Below are 17,920 nucleotides of genomic sequence, written 5' to 3'. Positions count from 1 at the left end.
GGACTGAGGGTGCCTGCTCTCTGCCCCCTGCCCAGGTGCCCTGCAGTGGGGAGCCCGTCGAGCTGGACTTGACGGTGCGTGAGGCCGGCGGCCAGCGCCTGGCCAACGTCTCCTCGCTGGACATCCTGTGGGAGCTCTCGGACTACACCGTGGCCCAGCTGGCCAGCCACCGCGACGTCACCAGCCACGTGGACGGCTCGGCCGGTTACCGCAAGGTCACCCGCGGTGAGTGCCGAGCACCTGAGTTTCGTGGAAGCACCTCAGTTTTGCGGAGAGGACTCTTTTTACTTTTTGCGTATCTGTACAATTCCCTGGAGTCGTGTATGTGTAGTTATCAATGTGGTCAGGTGTAAGCCTTGTGTTTGTGACACGTTCCATTGGCGTAGGGTGTAATGTCTTTAGTGACGGGCACCAGACTTGTGGCAAGGTGCTTTGAAATAAGGACAGAACTTGGCTCTTTGTTGTTAGGTGTGTGCTCAGGAGCTTTTCTGCCAAGACTACCCTGGAACGGCTGGCGTGCAGCAGAGGGCATTCTTCAGTTTCATAGAGTGGATTGGGGGGTATTTTGGAAAGGTGTACCGTATAAGTCAGAATGTAGGTCGAGCTGGATTATTTGTCGACCTTGCTGCCCACAAATTGGAAGGAAAAAAATAGGGACATTATCGTTTTATTGAGGCCAAAAGCACTTGTTTTGTCTAAGGTTACACATTAGAACTGTCGGAAATCTTGTAGGACAACTGTCTCTCACACCGCAAGGTGTCCTCGGTGCAGTCCAGGAAATTGCTTATGGAGCACTTCTTAAAACACTCACAAGACCATGTCATCAGTAAGCGAGTGCCAAGCATGCAACACCGTGCAGACCGTCATGAAAGCCAGTTGGTGTTGCCACTGGCCATTATTTGTAGATACGTCGCACAATTCTCGCCGACAAAAGTGGCCACCTTGTCCATCAGTTCCAGGTGCACAGCGCAGGGCCCACAGAATGAGGTCTTCCGAGCATTGCATACTGAGAGCTGCCCCTTTCACTACGCCAGTAGTGTGCACTCTTTTTGGCGACACCAAACTGGTGCTAATCGGGCATGCTGCCGTTGACTTGGCATACTATATAGTGTTTCTTTTAAATGCTGAAGTGAACTGGCGCTGAGTGTTTGAACGCTCACTGACAGCGAGAGGAGCAACCAAAAAAGTGGTGACGAGTTCGATTGATGTCGGTGGTGATGGCGCCTTTGCAATTTGGGAGGGCCTGATGGGCTGCCTGGTTGCCAGATGAACAACTAACATTATGCCAATGACCTGTACATAGTTCGAGGGGTGACTTTCCGGTTAATACAAGGATCTCGACCTATATTCCGACTTGTACGGTATTTAAATACATGGAATGCAGAAGACGCAACTAAAGCAGAAGTGGACAGGAGGTCAAGCCACTCCTTGGCCTCAGCTTTTGTGTTCCGAGCATTCAGAACGTGCTGTGGGGTGGCTTTTTAGTCTGTTGGTGGGCAAATGCTCTTCACAGCAGTGCTAGCATTTGACCACCTGCACGTTGTGCTGCATTTGTGGGCTGTGCTGCAGCAGTGGGTACCCTGAGAGGGGGAATGGGTATGTACGCAGACTTCCAGGTGGTGCAGCCGCAGGGAAAGACGGGCATGCTCACTGTGACGGCCACGGTGCGTGGCTTCAGCCCCCAGGTGCTGCGGCAGACATCCTTGTCCCAACTCAAGGTGAGAAGGCACACAGTGCGTTTGGGCTGCGCAGTGCATTGCCCTGGCCAGAGCAGGAGGGCGAATTTTCCTGATATGCTTACTAAGCACTGTCATTGTCCCTGAAGAAGAAAGTGTATGACAGCTGCGTCTTACCGGTACTCACCTACGGAGCAGAAACTTGGAGGCTCACTAAGAGGGTCCAACTTAAATTGAGAACGACTCAGCGAGCAGTGGAGCGGAAGATGATGGGCGTAACCTCAAGGGACAAGAGAGTGGAGCGGGTCAGGGAACAAACGCGTGTTAGGGACATATTAGCAGAATTAGGAAGAAGAAATGGACGTGGGCAGGGCATGCAATGCGAAGGCAAGATAACCATTGGTCATTAAAGGGACACTGAAGTGAATTTGTCAAGCTCCCGTTTTTGCTTGCACTGCGTAGACTGGCTCAAATTAGCACACTTTTCATCTTTTATCCGGTTGACAAATCGGTAATTATTTTACAAAGCGCGAAAGAAGAAAAACTACCATGCGCGGTTTGCGGCGGCCGCACCAACTAAGGCTGTGACGTTAGGAGGAGGGGGCACCGTGATTGGACGATACCCAAGGTTAGCAATCAAACGAGTTTCGGTTTCTGTTTTGGTTTTGTGAAACAAACCGATGGCATTGTTGGATGGGCATTCTCAATATCTCAGTAATCATCGTACCGCGCTTCTGCCATGTTGTCGGCTGTAAAATGCATAAGATAAGCCTCCCAGAACGGCTTGGAATCGTAGCATTCACTAGCCGAGGCCTACGCAGTGCATGAACGCCCTCCGCGTCCCCGCAGACGCTCAAATGCCATGCGCTTTTCCCCCATATTTGGAGCTTGCCTGACTCATGCCTGTATCGTAAAAGTGTGTTCGCACCAGGCCAAGGGTCTGTTGATTCTGGCCTGTGCCCACTGCCCGCAAGCAGTCGGCGTTTATGGCAACAGCACACCAACGAGAACTCGCTAGCGCGCCAGTGCCAGCCTGCGCGCGTTCTGTGAACTAGTTCGTGAAGCAATGAACGTTGCGTCCCAAAAAAACGTGAACTCAGTATAGAAAACATCGGCGGAAAACGAAAAAGTTAACTTATAAAAAAAAAAGCAAATACCCGCGGGGATTCGACCTTGTGACTTGCAAAACACTTGCATTGTGATACCTAGCGCTCCAAACCACTCGGCCACAGGCGACCGCGGCTGACCTTGGAAATATATATGAGGTATATAAAGTATAACCAATTTACACTTTTATTTAGTTTTAGTATTCCAAGCAGCTTAGGTGACTATTTGTTGCTTTCCGCTCGTGCAGTAAGCATCCCCCAAGTTTCCCCAATATCTCACGTCTAGCAATTGCATTTCTTAGACGGAAAAGCGTTCGCAGATGCGTAGTCGTGCTGCTGGCCGCTGCGCTTGTTCGCCCAGCGCAAAAAAGTGCTTCCCGCACCCTAGTTTTACGCTATACGGTAAAAATATCAGTTGATTTTATTTCCTTAGTACCTATATTGACTTCGCTGACTCTTCTCCCGCCTTCAAGAGGCCTTATATTTTCCTACTGGCGTACCAGTGAGCGAAGCGTCGCTTGTGCGCTTGTGCAGCGCTTGTGTGAAGCGACCTTGACTTGGAGCTAGATGCAGTGTACAAACTAACCAAGTAAAGAAAGGCGCATTCTTCCATTCACAAACGTGTCCTGGATTCGTTTCAACTGAGCGAACGAATTGCGACGACCCGTCGGCGGCCGGCGGACGAAACGCTGGGCCGACTGACTCTGTCTGAAGGCCCGGGAGCCGTGCAGTAGCGCAGCCAATTGCGAGCTCGGCTCCTCCCGACATCACACGAAAACGCCACAGAAAATGGGCGAGCGTAAAGAGAGGAGGACAGCATTTTCGAATTAATTTTTCTACTAAATAAAATCGCGTAAACGCGCCCAGAGTGGTCGAAACATGGCCTGGGGACTCCGGACTACAATTTGCGCTAGAAATCCCGCAATGTTTACATATCACTTCAGTGTCCCTTTAAGGGCAACAGAGTGGATCCCTAGAGAAGGCAAACGCTGCAGGGGGCGGCAGAAAGTTAGGTGGGCAGATGAGATCAAGAAGTTTGCGGGGATAAGTTGGCCACAGTTGGCACAGTACCGGGGTAATTGGAGATTCATGGGAGAGGCCTTTGCCCTGCAGTGGGCATAGATAGGCTGATGATGATGGTGATAGTAAGCACACAGCATAGAACCAGAGTGGTGGGCACTAGAATCCCTGCGCTAGTGGAGGCCTTTTACCAAGCTGCGGTAGCTTTACAAATGCAAGGTGACCATGGACTGCAAGCGGCTCAAGTGGTCCAGCAGAACGGAGGCCATGCGTCTCAGAAAGTGAAAGGGTGGGGCACATAGTTGGCTAGAGAAGAAGACAAGAGCCAATTGAGGTCAAGGCAGGACTTTTCAGAAGCTCTTCTAAGTGTGTGTGGTGCTCATCCATGTTTCAAAGCCAGGGGTGTCAGGGGTGCCACAAAATGAACCGCTTGTAATCTTTGACAAGGCAAGCAGGCACTGAACTGGAAGGGGGGGGGGGGGGGGGGGGCGCAAAAGTGGCCACTCTTTAATTTCACTTCATTTCATTTCATTTATCTACTTTCGGGGCCCGGGGGCATTACAGAATGAAGTGGGGTTTAACAAGAATTAAAAATGTGCAAACAATACATTTAAAGCACTTCTTGATGGGCGACGACCTTGAAGTTATTTACGTCCGCGATGGCGGCGGGAAGGTGGTTCCAGTCTCTGCTTGTTTGGGAACTGAAAGAGTCGCGATAAAGATTAGTTCAACTAGATGGCACACGAACTTTTAAACCGAGATCCAAATGGGACGAAATATAGGAGGGGTTTGTGAAAAGCTGTTCTTTTAAATTGAGGTTGTGGTGAAAGATTTTGTGAAAGAGTGAAAGCCATGAACACTTACAGTGCAATGACAGGTCAAGTGAGTTTAGTGACTTCTTCATTTAAGTTACGCTAGAATGGCGAGAGTAGTTAAATACAAAACGAGCTGCGCGATTTTGAGTCGAATCGAGGGCGAGGACGAGAGTGTTTTGAAGGATTCCAGATGGCACATGCGTATTCTAATTTCGAACGTACTAGCATTTTGTAATGAGTTGGTTTCAGCGATGAAGGTGCAGATGAAAAATTACGACGTAAATATCCGAGCGTGCGATTTGAATTGTTAGTTATATAGTCAACATGCACTTGCCAAGACAGGTTATTTGTGATATGCAGACCGAGGTATTTGTATGAATCGACGTGCGATAAAGAAGCGCCAGGAAGAGTATACGTGCACGGGTTAGCAGTACTAGCACGACGCAAAATTTGCATGTATTTACATTTCGTCATGTTTAAGTCGCGTGAGCCATTTATCGCACCAATCGGAATGCACCAATCTTGCTGTGCAGACGGAGGCCGTGAGCGGCTCCCTGCAGCTGGAGCTGGTGGAGGCGGCTCGCCTGTCGACCAGCAGCGTTCGTGTTCTGGGCCACCCGTCGCACCAGGTGAGTACCGCTGGCGTTGCTGCCACCGTCTTGTGTGCTGTGCAGCGGGGCCTCTCATCCTGGCATCCCCCCCACCCCCCTCCCCCACAGGAGTTGTAGCTGTCCAGCTGCGCTGCGTGTCTCGTCAATTAACTCTGGTGGTGGTGCATAACTAACGGGGGCCCCCATTTGACAATAAACGGCCTCTGACCACCACCATTTGCTTTGCCTCGTATGCTCTCTTCCCCCCCACACACCCCTCCCCACTCGCGTACACCCCACACATCTCATCAAGAGGAACTGTTTTAACTGGAAGTGAGGAGAATAGACAAGCCACGATGTCATTGCAGGAAAGGCCTTCGTTACTTCAGGTTGCTGGTTCAGAGCAGGCTGTTCATATTAAAGTTGTTGGTTTTCGGGTAAAACCCAATTTTATTCGATTCTTACACCCCGAACATGTTTCAGGAGATTTGGGTTAAACCTGATGTCTCCCTGAATAGGCCTTTTCAAAGGAGTGATCTGCACAGGCCTCAAAATGAAGACCGAAAAGTTGCGCCAGCAGGTCACCATAATGTATGTGAACAAGGATGAGGGGACAGTCGATGACCAGCTTTTCGTGAATGAAATGTTTCATTTGTTAGAAGTTATCAATGCTATTTATAGTTGTTTCCAAAGAAATGCCAGATTTCGAAGAGCATTTTCAAGAGAACCCTGAAGTTCTTCCCCCGATTACCAGTGCGAAATAAACTTCAATTCTAACAAGTCGGAGTTAAAAAGCTCGTGATACCCTTTAAATTAAAATAAACGTAGCACATCTATAAATTTAACCCCAAAAAAATGAATGTCTGAATGGTTTCACAAGAACACCCGATTTCTTCCCGAATATTAGTTAGAAAAATAGCACCCAATTTTTAGCTCCCGATTTTCAAAAATCTAATACACGAAATCGAACAACCCTGTTCATATGGTGTGGGCAAAACACAAAAATGTTTAAATGAAAAGAGCTAGATGCACTTTCGGAGGCTCAAGGGACTGTATGGCCAGGCATGTTGCTTCAGTCTGGTAAAACAAAGGTTTGATTTTATAGAGAGCAGAAGCAACAGTGACGGACCTAAAAAGGGACCCTGGCATTTGTGAAGAACGTTTGTTACGAGCATCTGGTGAAGGCCGGGTAGGCTTTGCCGGTTGGTGCACAAGTTGCTTACCGTGAACACTCGCCAACTCATCCACCCACCCTGCATATTATAAATCCTCTACCCCTTCTATTGCCAGCAGTTTGCACTTGCGTTCAACAACAGTGCAATTCCTTTCAGTCGTTATGAAGCATGGCTGCTAAGCTCTTGACAAAGGAGTTCATTACCCGTGCTGCGATTCGGGATTTGAAATTGGAAGGGGTGTTTCTGCTCAAGGAGACATCATGCACAGGAGGTTGATTAATCGCACGAGCACAAGCCGTGGTCCTTGCTTTCAGCTTAGAGGAAAAAGTGTCTTTTCCTCGATGTGGCACGGTGCCCCATGGCTGATGATGTCCAATGAGCTATGAAACTCGACGCTAGTGGGTTTTTTCTCACACCTTGGCTCGAGTGGCCATGTCATTCAGGGTCCTTCTATGAGAGTAGTGTAGTTTCTAAAAGAACTGTGGTGTGACTTTTGGGCTTGATACTCAGGTCCGGATGCTCAGGGAACAAAGCCCCAATCACACTCGGGTGCCAGACGTTAAAGCTCATTCATGTGGGGCACGCGTAGTGGTCGAACAGGGCGCTTTTGGAGCGACAACAATGCTTGCAGCGCGACTGCTTGTACGTTTTACGGACTGGTCTGCTTCTCCAGACCCATCTATCTGCCTTGTCACTGACGTGCAAGGTCAGTGCTCCCACTCCTGCAACAAATGCGCCAGTTCGCACAAAATGAGGTATCCTGCACCATCCTGATAAAAAAACCCTCTATTTCGCAAGCAATAAAGGCATAAAGTTGGGCTAGTTGGTTATCTTACTGCATTTTACTAGCGAAAAATAGACACGGACGAAGAAGAAGTGAGTGATCTAGCGAGTGTCTTGTGTACTTCTTCTTTGTCCATGTCTATTTTTCGCTAGTAAAATGCAGTTCGCAAGCAAGCGCGCCAAAATTTGTGTCGCGCAAATCATGGGCTACCTGTTACAAGTAACGCTTTACAGTGGTCTCCAGACATGTATAACTAATTCGGCTTGATAATTCGAATTCCCTAGCACCCGTCATCGCGTCTGCCGCAGCCTTCTGGTGTGCCAGAGAAGCAAGTTCGGTTGGCGCCGTCGCTGTACTGCTGATAGCGTTTTCGTCTATAAATTCATTTCAGTGCTGGCGCACCGCGGTTAAGAACTTTCCTGCTTGCTGTAATTTCCAATGGTTCCTGTTACAAATAATAAATAGTTTTAGGTGGCATTTATTGCCGGCCCTCTCTGCTCCGAGAGCCAGCGGGAGTGCCGTGTCGCGGTATGTGGGATGCGCTTGGCTGCAAGCTCCCACATCGCTTCCCGGGCTCGCTGAGTGGACCATCGCAAGTGGAGCAGGCTGTGAAAAACGGTCAGCCTCTGTAATAAAAAATCTGTGGTGGAAATGCACTCGAGGACTGATAGCAAGTGCCTGTTTCTAATAATATAAAAAAGTAAAACACGACGGCTTGCCTCAGCAATTCATAAACCTGAAAAGAGGCGCGAGAGACGAGTTTTTCCGCTATGCAGGTTGTCGAAGCCTTTCAATAATCATTATCGTGTTGCATGTTGCCCTTTATCCGCACCAGAAAGGACCTTAATACCTTTCAAATTATGTTCTTCTGCTTTTTTGCTATTGGGTGGAGTATACTAAGGGGATTTAATTGCATCCAACTTGTGGTGACATCTAGCGGCTGTTTCGAAATATGAGAAAAAATCCCATTGCTTGATTCCAGTGATGCCAGGTTGGGCATTAAATAGCCAGATTGGCTACTTGTTCTTGTGGTTGGTGGGAAAATTTTTTGATTGGCTATTTAGCCATTTCTGGGGCTGTTGGGCGAACTGATTGCGAAAGCTATTTTAAAGCATGTTCGAGCCTGCCAACTGGGAAGCCTTTTCAGTGACTCCTTGGAAATGTCTTCCGCCAGCAAGGACAAGAAGGCCAATATTCTTCAGCAGTGCCGTTCATTTGTGATTGCATGTGTAAAAGTACCTTGAAGCACCTTCCATCCGATCTGACACTGTTAGGTGATCTCCACATCAGTTACTGGATGATACTGGTCAATTTTTAATGTTGAGAGATGCTTTGGACACATCTATAGCAGTTGATGTTTAGTTGCTCCAAGGTGCTCGCTCCAAAACTGGCATTTATGTGTTCCAAATTGCTGCAAAATTAATAATTTGCTGATACAAAAATTGCTCCGAATCACCGTTCGTCAGTGGAACCACATGCAAGGTACTCTTCTCTTACGTGCTCGACTCGCTTCTGGTGGTGGCTCGAACACAGGTGCTCCGATAACGCTCGTATTCAGTTTCCTCGTTGGCGCTCATACTCCGACGACTCAATTGTATGTGGTCTCTGGAGTCAGGCCCAGTGTTCAGTGGTGCCCACTGCTCCGGACAACGTTTCGCCCCCTTGGAAGGTTCCAGACGATCCGATGGAATGGCCGATGAATCGGTTGTGATGCTCCAGCACTGATCACAGTAGGGTTTGCGCTCTGCATACTAGTAACGTCGGAAGCTGACGGTGCATCCAGCCACAGTTCTGGTGAGTCCGACCCGTTGATTCTTCTTGTCCTGTTGCTGTGAGGGAAGACCTCCTTGCAGTGCTGTTTTTGATTTTTCACGCATAAGTGCGGTAAATGTTATTTTTGTCCTCTGAGCATTTTTCACTGGTGTGACCACACAATAGGCATGCATGGTACAAGGCTGGCTACTGCAAAGAAATGTGGGAATTTATTTCGAGGCTCCCACTACCGCAGTGGGCTTGATGAGCCCTCAACTGTCGAATAGTGCCAGCCATCTGCTAGAAGGCTTTGTAAAGTGGGTACAGTTAAACGGGAACATGGCTCTTTAAACAACTTCTATTTTTAAGTAAACTGTGAAACTTGCCAGTCCTGCTGCTTTCTCCGCACTGGTTTCAAATATGCCACTATTATTTTAGTCAGTCAATTAGTTCCCAAGATAATTGGAGATAATTAGTCATTTTTGGAGGAACAGTAGACAAAACAGTGTTGCTCATAAAACTGTAATCCTTATATTTTCAAATACTGTGAACACTGGTGAGTGCAATAAGAGAAGTGTTTTTTTGATGCACTGCTCGGAACTAATTTTACAGCTCATTAAACTTTGGTGTTTGAAATGGGCATTAAAAATAGTGCCTTGCACTGGTGCCCCCAAAGTTTAATGAGCTGTAAATTAGTTCCAAGCGGTGCATCAAAAAAACGCTTCTCTTATTGCACTCACCAGGGTTCATAGTGTTGGAAAACAAAGATTACAGTTTTATGACCAACACTGTTTTGTCTACTGTTTCTCCAAAAATGACTAATTATCTCCAATTGTCTTGGGAACTAATTGACTGACTAAAATAATAGTGGCATATTTGAAATCAGCGGGGGGAAAAAACAGCAAGGCTGACAAGTTTCACAAAGTTTACTCGAAAATTAGAAGTTTTAAGACCAGTGTCCCCCATTAAATTTGTTCTTGTGGTTCCTTGGTAAACAGCTTGGCCCTGCCGAGCCACCGTTTCTAAGGGCTGGTGTGTGCCAGTGAGAGGGGCACCATTTTCCAGTTAACAGTGTGACATTAGTAACTTCACAAGCACACAGTTTGGGTTTCAATAAGTCCTAGCACTTCTTCGACTTGGTCTGGTGGCTCCGTGGGGAAAACCTGCCCTTGCCTCTGATGTGGGCGGCCACATTGGTGCGTGTGCCGCTGCTGCCGCCCAGGTGAACGTGAGCGTGCTGAACGGGTCGGGCCACTTTGCCCTGGACGGAGACGGCTCTCCCGTGGCACGGATCGAACTGAACGGGCGCCAAGTGCTCGTGCGGGCCGTCGAGCGCCGGGGCCGGCTAGAAGTGCGGCTGCGCGACCGCTGCCTGGCCGAGAGTGCGGAGCCCCTCAGGCTGCACGTCGAGCTGGTGTGGCCGGGACACCTGCGGCTAACCGTGGGTGCGTGTCTCCTGGGGGGAGTAATGGACGGGGGAGGGGGTAGCATCGGCCTCTGTAATGCATGCACTGTTGTTCGGTAAGGGAGCAAGCCCTTGTGCTCCCCCATGCACCTTTTTACTCCAGATTATGGTGTGTGCGTCTGGCTCCAAGCAAACATTTCTCCATCCGCGTGTCACCTTATTCACGTCATCATTGCTATCATCACAGTAGCAGGCCTGAGGCATTTCTCCTGGTCATAGATTAACTATGAAAAGGAGAACTGCCTCGGAAGCCATGAGCTGAGTTGGGGTTTTGTGGAGAGTGGATCACGTGTGAAAGGGGATGGAAGAGGGTGAAAAAGGGGTTAGGGTGAGGCAGGTTAAGGAGAGTGGAAGAGGGTTTTTGGCACAGGGTGCACAACGAGGAGCATATACCACAGGATTTGGTACCTGGCTTGGTCTGAGGGTTAAAAGGAGGAATGTTGAGTTTTCCAGCAACAAAGGTATAGTATTTGTTGAGGACAGTGTGGACCGTCGTGGCCCATTTCTACATTATCGGTGCTGAGCACGAGGACGCGGGTTCGATTCCCGGCCGCGGCGGCCGCTTTTCTGATGGAGGCGAAAAGCAAAAACACCCGTGTGTTCGAGATTTCGACGTAAGTAAAGATCCCCAGGGGGTCAGAATTAATCTGGAGGCCTCCACTATGGCACGCCTCATCGCCTGCGTTGCGTCAGTGCATTACACTAAAATAAATCAATCAACATTATTGGTCATTTTATTAAGAAGTTACGGAAATGCTAGAACCGCTTTTTAACGGTGAGTCAGTTGAACATCTTTGATTACAAAGTAAACATGTCGACGCTCTCGTCGCTCGTGGCCACTCTTGTCGGCTTCCCTGCGTGGGTGTGCGCCGTGCGAGCTGTCGCTGTCCCCCCAGCCCCCCAGGTGCAGCTGGGCAGTGAGCTGGAGGCCGAGGTGCGCCTGGAGGATGCCCGGGGGGCGCCCCTGTCCCCCTCTGGGCTCGCCCTGGTGCACAAGGTGGCGGGGCCCCTGGCCCTGCGGCCCCTGGAGTCCCAGCCAGGCCGCTTCGGGGTGCGGGGCACTGCCCTGGGCATGGGCAGCCTGAGCTTTGCGGCCCAGGCCCTGCCCGAGCTGGCCAGCCCCGTGGCCTCGGTGGACGTGTTCGCCCCGCTCCGGCTCGAGCCCCACAACCTGACCCTGGCCGTGGGGGCCACCTACCAGGTGGGATGGGAAAGGGGGGAAGCCCTAGTCTGTAACAGCGAGTTCAACTTCAACTACCATATTTATTCGATTATAAGGTGGTCATATTGCCATATATATATATACCGTAAAATTCCGAGCAAGCGCCCCCCCTCAGCAAGTCGGAATTACCGGCAAAGTGGAGGGGGGGCGCTATCCCGGAACGGCACCGAAATTCAAGATGGCGGCGACAATTGTTTTTACGAAAAAAAAACGCATCGCGCGTAGTTTTAAACTTTCATTAGGAAGATCAACTTTATTACGCAAAAGATGTTACTGTTAGTTACTGTGGAAACCATTGCAAAACTTAGCAGCAAAAAAAAAAAAAAAGTTCACAGCACTCTGTTGCCCCAGTCTTCGGGTGCCACGGCTTGATCATACTGCTGTTCGTCACTTTCGAAACCATCGAAAGACTCCTCAGAGTCTGTAGCAAAAAAAAAAGTTCGGCGCATTCGTCTTCCAGTCCGCCCCGGTCTTCTGGCACCACGGCTCCGACATCTGCCAGCCCGCCGTGCAGGTCGCCGTCCTCGGAGCCATCGAGTGCGTTTGCAATGCCGCACCCCTTGAAGCAGCGCGCCAGCAGCCCACGCCTCGGCAACAAAATCAAGGACCTCCTGCCGCGACGGCTTCTTAAAGTTGCCTTTTCGCGTCGTTTCGCCATCGCAGGGAGTTCGCGGAAGTCCGGAAGGTGCTTACTGCTTCCGCAGATTCCTCGGGCGTCCTCTGGCTCTCGTTCATGGCGCGGCGCATTGCAACGCCGAACCGCTGCTTCCAAACCTGCTTATGTAGTGGCTGGAAGCTACAAAGTTACCTAACTGCATGCTGTTTGCTATTTTCACAGCCTCTTCAGACAGCAGCCGGTTGCTAACGGCGCGTCCCGCGCTTCTTTCGAGCTCTAAGAACTCGAACAGCGCATCGTTCACGTACTCGCTGAACACTGGGACGCCGTTGCGTAGCTTCTGTCGAAGTTTTGCTTTTCCGAAGTTTTGCTGCAGGAGATTGTCGAAATTCTTCACCCATTCTCCCGTATGCGCTTTCGGTCGAGCTTGAACTGTCGAGAGGTCTGGTGCACGTTTTTCCCGTGCTTTCGGCGCCATCGGATCACCTCGATTTTCTTTGCAACTGTGTAGGAATGCATGACCTACCACCGCCAAAACAAAGTAACAAATGGCGCGTAGCGTTCGGTTGAAGCAGGATTGGATTGGATTCTTAGACTGGCTCCGGCAAGCCAGTGTTGCCTGCACGCGGTGCGCGATAACTGCGCGGAGGGAGGGGGGGGGGGGGGGGGCGCTTTCCCGGAACGGCGCGGAAATTTGAAATTAGCACTGAAGTGGTGGGGGGGCGCTTGCACGGGTGGGGGCGCTTGCTCGGAATTTTACGGTATATCAGTGTGTCGAACCGAAAAAAATACCGGTTCGGTTACGGTTCTAGTTCACGCAAAACCATTTCGTACGGATTCAGTTCCGGTTCGACGAAATCACGCACCGAACCGATTCGCGAACCGGTTTGGGAGCTTGAACCGGTTCGCGAACCGGTTTGTTGAGTTGAGTTATCACTGAAATTAGAAAAAAATATTTAGTAGTTAAAAACCACAGTCAAATCAAAATACTAACAAAAATTCAAAATGCTGCTGTTTCCCAAGGGCAGTGGCGCAATCGCAAAGCAAACTTTAAACAATTACGAGATATTAGAAAACACATCAAGTGGCGACGACTTGCCACCTACTTTCTCGTCCAGACTTTATGTTGTCCTAGCGACTATTCATAAAGCCACCGCCAAGAGATATGAAGGTGGGATATATTTTCTGCCCTTTCCTTTTTTGTTGAAGTTGCAATCGTCGCTATGGGATCACCCATCACGCTAACCTTGAAGCCTTAAATTTAGGCCTGCGTACTGGCGCGTTAAATACCAGCGCTTAATACCAATAGGGCACATTTTTTATATTTGTAACGGAACAGAAAAAGCCTACAACAGGCACATAAATACTACCAATGAATTAGATTATTTGGTCACCCTGAATAATTTGTTAGCTGTCACCTTATCTTATGTGTTAGCCACACTTTTTGTTAAAAGTAAGCTTTAGTTAACGCTCAGTCACTGCATTATTGCTTTGAGCTATACCGGATGTGTGCATTACAATCAGTATGTCATCGCACCGCCTGACTCCTGGCCATCGTTCCGTGTGCTACATTGCGGAATCTAATAAAGCAGATTATGCTGTTACAAAATGAAAGGGAAATTTGACGCACGGAGCATGAGATGGCACTTTTTTGGGTAGACTCGTTACTTTGTCCGCAGCAGTACTCCCCTCCGGAACGAGTAGCAGTAGAAGCAATGTAGCGAGTTGGGCAGTCAGTACAAAGGCACGTTCGAAAAAAAAAAAGCAGATCTGAAAGAGACAAAACTGCAGAACAAGGAGAAAAGATGATCGCTGGGCGAATGGGACAGTGTGAGGTACCGGCCTGCCTTTCTGCACGTGTCATCTGCTTTATTACTGTTTCTGCTTTCAAGACAAGGTCGAGGGCTGCAGTTTCTTGCCAAGGGATTAAGTGCGCACCTTAACAGTTTTCCCTGACATATCTGTTGTTATTTGTATTTGTAAAAAACGGAACTTGTCCTCTGTACTGTCCTCAAAAACTGACCACGGCACTCACCAGGGCAAAGAAAAGTATAGAGCAATATCCACGTTTTGGTGCTCCTTTTTACTTATTTGGTTTTACTTACTTCTTGTGTAATATTTTAAAACAATGTGATTCGCCTGTTCGTTTTTGTTGTTTCCCGTGTAAACACATTTGTTCTAAAAAAACTGGGGAATTTGATGCCTCGTGCAATATCTCTGCTCCGAGGCGCAGCTTATGTTGCAGGCCGGCAGACTTATTTTAACCAGCTGGTGATATTAAACGTGGATCAAAATCTCGATACACGGACGTTCTCGATTTCCATCTACTTCAGAAAAACGGTCGTGGGGAAGGGAGATCGAGGCCACGTGTGGTCAGCAGCAAGCGGCTTAGCCAGAGCAGCTCCTGCGGTCACACTTGTCAAGTATTAACAATTTGCAGGTGTCAGACCTCTTAAACAAATCATGAAATGCAAAACGTTTGCACACATCGGGTGTGGGCTTTCGCTGTTGCGCAGTGGAGCACTCCTGCAGCCTGATTGCTCCAACAAAGTCGCAGCTATAGGGAAGGGCAAAGTCATTTTATATCTCCTGCAAGCTGCCGGGAATGCAATTTCGTTTGGTCAGCTTGCACTACGCTCGCACTTCGAGCAGCGACCATTGCTGCTACATTTGTGCTCATTCATTTCCCCTGTTGTTACATAGAGCGTGATAGTGTTCAATTGTCTGGAGGGGAAAGTGCGCGAGTGGGTACGAAGTTGATGGTACGTGAAAGAAAAAAGGCCTGAATTGCATTGGCTGTGCAATATCAACAACGGAGGGTCGAACCATTTCGGCATGAACCGGTAACCGTTATTTCTTTTTTAGGTTCAGTTCCGGTTCGGGTTCAGCGTGCTCAAAAAATAATGGTTTGGGTTCAGGTTCAGTTCCAGCAAAAATACCGGTTCAGTTCCGGTTTTCGGTTCGGTTCCGGTTCGACACCCTGACGCACGCACACGCGCGCACACACGCACGCGCGCACACACACACACACACACACACACACACACACACACACACAAAATTATGTTCGAATATAAGGCAGGGTATGACTGAGATTACGAATTTCAGAAAAAAAAAAAACCTCACCTTATATTCGAATAAATACGGTAGTTACATCTGAAAACTGCCGAAACAAACTTTTTACGAAGAACGTTGAGGATAAATGTGGTGGGTAAGACTTCGGAGTGCTGTAGTAGTTTTCTTCAAATCCTTTTTGGGCACGGTAGGATGGGGCTGAAAGTGTGAAAGCTGTGTTATGAACGAGCATGTTTCCCTGTGTACCACCGTTCGATCTTCGGAACACTGAGGTAGTCTTTGGATGCATTCCAATTTACCGTTTAGACAGCTTAATTGCCGTCTTCGCGGACAGTCCGCCTTGTTAAGCCCCGTCCCATTCAAACGGAGCAGTCAACGAAGACTGCTTGGAGGAGACTGCATCGGTCAGCAACGATGCAGGCTACTTTCCTGTCTTAATGAATAAGTGACGCCAGTGCCACCTTTTTGCGTATTAATGTTGAAACAAAAGCACTTGTTCTTTTATTGAAATGTTTAGTATCATTTAGTAGTGATAAAGATGACTTTGTTTAATTTTTAAATTGCGTAACGTTTGTAATAACAACAGTAATATTGGTTACGAAACTGGCGGCTTGCACAACTCAACATGTCTACTACGACGCTGTCGTCTGCGCTGGTGTTGCGTTTGCGACCGCGGCGCCGTTCCAATTTTATTCCTTTAGACGTCTAGTTAGACTGCTTCGTAGGCTGTCTACCAAGCTGTCCTCAAATTGGAACACAGCCTTTGGCTGCTATTGTAATGGCCTCGGTTCAAGCCCTCCCACACTCCTGCTATTTCTTATTCTCTTTTTCTTTTTTTTCTTTTTCCCCCTTTTTATTAGTTTTTTTTTTTTTCTTCTTTGAAAAATTTTTGTGTTAAATGCATGTTCTAAATCAATGTCAGTACTCGTTTTTTCTTAAATAACAGTGTTTTGGTATGTTTTAGGAGCTAATGAAGTAATTTCGATCGCTCAATTGCAGCCTATCAAAGATTTCAGTCAGTTTCAACCTGTGCTGACTCTGAACTGGCAATCGAATTTGCAACACTGCTGTGCGATTTTCCTGCAGATATTTTCCCAGAGGTTCCTGTTGCAAATAAATCGTGCTCTAGATCCATAGCGTTGTGGAAACCAACAGGCGCTGTTGCCCTATGCAACACCAACGTCGTCTGCAGTGGCTAATTAATTACCCTATACGCACGGGATGAGGACAACGATGACGATGCGCGGGACACGAGCTGGACGTGACAGGAATTGGAACAGGGGCTAATTAAAAGGGCTAATTATCTTGATAAGTAATGGACTACCCAAAAAATGCCACATTTGAAATCGCCGGAAAAAAGGCAGCGAGACTGACAAGTTTCATAGTTTAATTAAAAAAATAAAGGAAGCTGTTTTAAGAGCAGTGTCCCCTCTTAATTAAGCTTGTAAGTTTCTTTTGGTCGGTGTCTCCGTTTTTACTTTGACATGTCTCCCGACCAGACGGGCTTCTGCCAAACCCTTGACTTGGTGCTGGCGTGTGCTGCAGCTGAGCTGGACGGGGGGTCCCGCGGGAGCCACGGTCGAGTTCGGTCCCGTGGAGGAGAGCCGGGCGGCAGGCTTCACGGTGTCGCCCCGGGGCCTGGTGCATGCCGTAGGGCCCGCGGGCAGCCACGGCCGCGTCTGGGCAGTGGCGGCAGTTGGCGGCCGGGACGAGGCTACCGTGCACGTGGTGGCCGTGGGAGAGCTGCGCCTGCGATGCGCCCTGCACCAGATCGTGCAGGGCTCTGAGGTGGGTGCCCCCGTGAGCGCTGTGCGCTGTTGTGCGCTGTTTCAGCAATTGGTGGCCTAGTGGGGAAGGGCAAAGAGTGTAAAAGGTGGGGAAAAAAATGAGGCTGTTCCACTCGATGTGAAGAAAGCTGTCGGAAGTGCAGAGCAGTGATTCATCATAATGGGCTGTGGCGCCATTATCCGCTCACTGCTACCGCCGAATGCAATTCAAATTTCCCGCCTTGGCAGGGCTCGCGCGCCCCCTGCCTGAAACTGCGCCAGCGGGAGTTCTGTTCTTTTTGTGCTTGCTTTTCCTTCCGCAAGTGCCGGCACTGCAATGCCACTTTTTTTCGCTTACTATCGTAAAAACCAACCCAGCGAACATTCCTGACTAAATGAATACGAGCGCTGGCAGTTAATTACGTATATTTTGCCTCAAATGCGCCTGCAGTTTTCGTTGCGCTAAACAACGGGGAGCTAGATGTATGAGAAGCGTCAGCGGTGCACGAGTTTCGAACGCGTATGACTATGGAAACCGCTCGACTTTCGAAGCCTCTGGGTTACGCTGCGACGACAGCAGCTACGACGGAACACCGGCTCTACTTGGGTCCAGCGAACGAGCTACGACGACAAGGTGCGGCCCTAAAGTGCTCTGCACTTAAAACGCCGGTTTATCTCCGCCAGCGCCCGTCATATGAAATGGGCTGCGTGCACCCGAGGGGTTGTTAATGCATTGTTGAGTTTGCTGGGACCGTGGTGATCCATTGTAAGAAGCGGGTCGCCGTAAAACCGGGGGATGTACAATCGGGGTTCACTATAGCATTAGCAGCGTCTGCGTACAGTTCAGATCCAAATAAC

General features: G+C 49.0%; 1 protein-coding gene across 2 annotated transcripts in view; it reads left to right on the top strand.

Annotated features, from left to right (window-relative positions):
* Positions 1-17,920, top strand: part of Gp210 (nucleoporin 210) — a 77,234-nt gene that overhangs the window by 35,476 nt on the left and 23,838 nt on the right. For both annotated transcript variants that reach the window (XM_077693936.1, XM_077693937.1), the window contains exons 18-23: positions 36-225; positions 1,609-1,718; positions 5,151-5,246; positions 10,141-10,363; positions 11,280-11,584; positions 16,842-17,084. In XM_077693936.1, coding sequence (XP_077550062.1) covers positions 36-225; positions 1,609-1,718; positions 5,151-5,246; positions 10,141-10,363; positions 11,280-11,584; positions 16,842-17,084 — 1,167 coding nt within the window. The remainder of the gene's footprint in view (positions 1-35; positions 226-1,608; positions 1,719-5,150; positions 5,247-10,140; positions 10,364-11,279; positions 11,585-16,841; positions 17,085-17,920) is intronic.

The sequence above is a fragment of the Haemaphysalis longicornis genome, unplaced genomic scaffold (genome assembly GCF_048455015.1).
Source record: "Haemaphysalis longicornis isolate Haplotype H1 unplaced genomic scaffold, Haemaphysalis longicornis Haplotype H1 scaffold_12, whole genome shotgun sequence".
NCBI classification, from domain to species: Eukaryota; Metazoa; Arthropoda; class Arachnida; order Ixodida; family Ixodidae; genus Haemaphysalis; species Haemaphysalis longicornis.
Note: the sequence above shows the minus strand (reverse complement) of the source record. Positions and strands in the feature narration are given on the sequence as shown.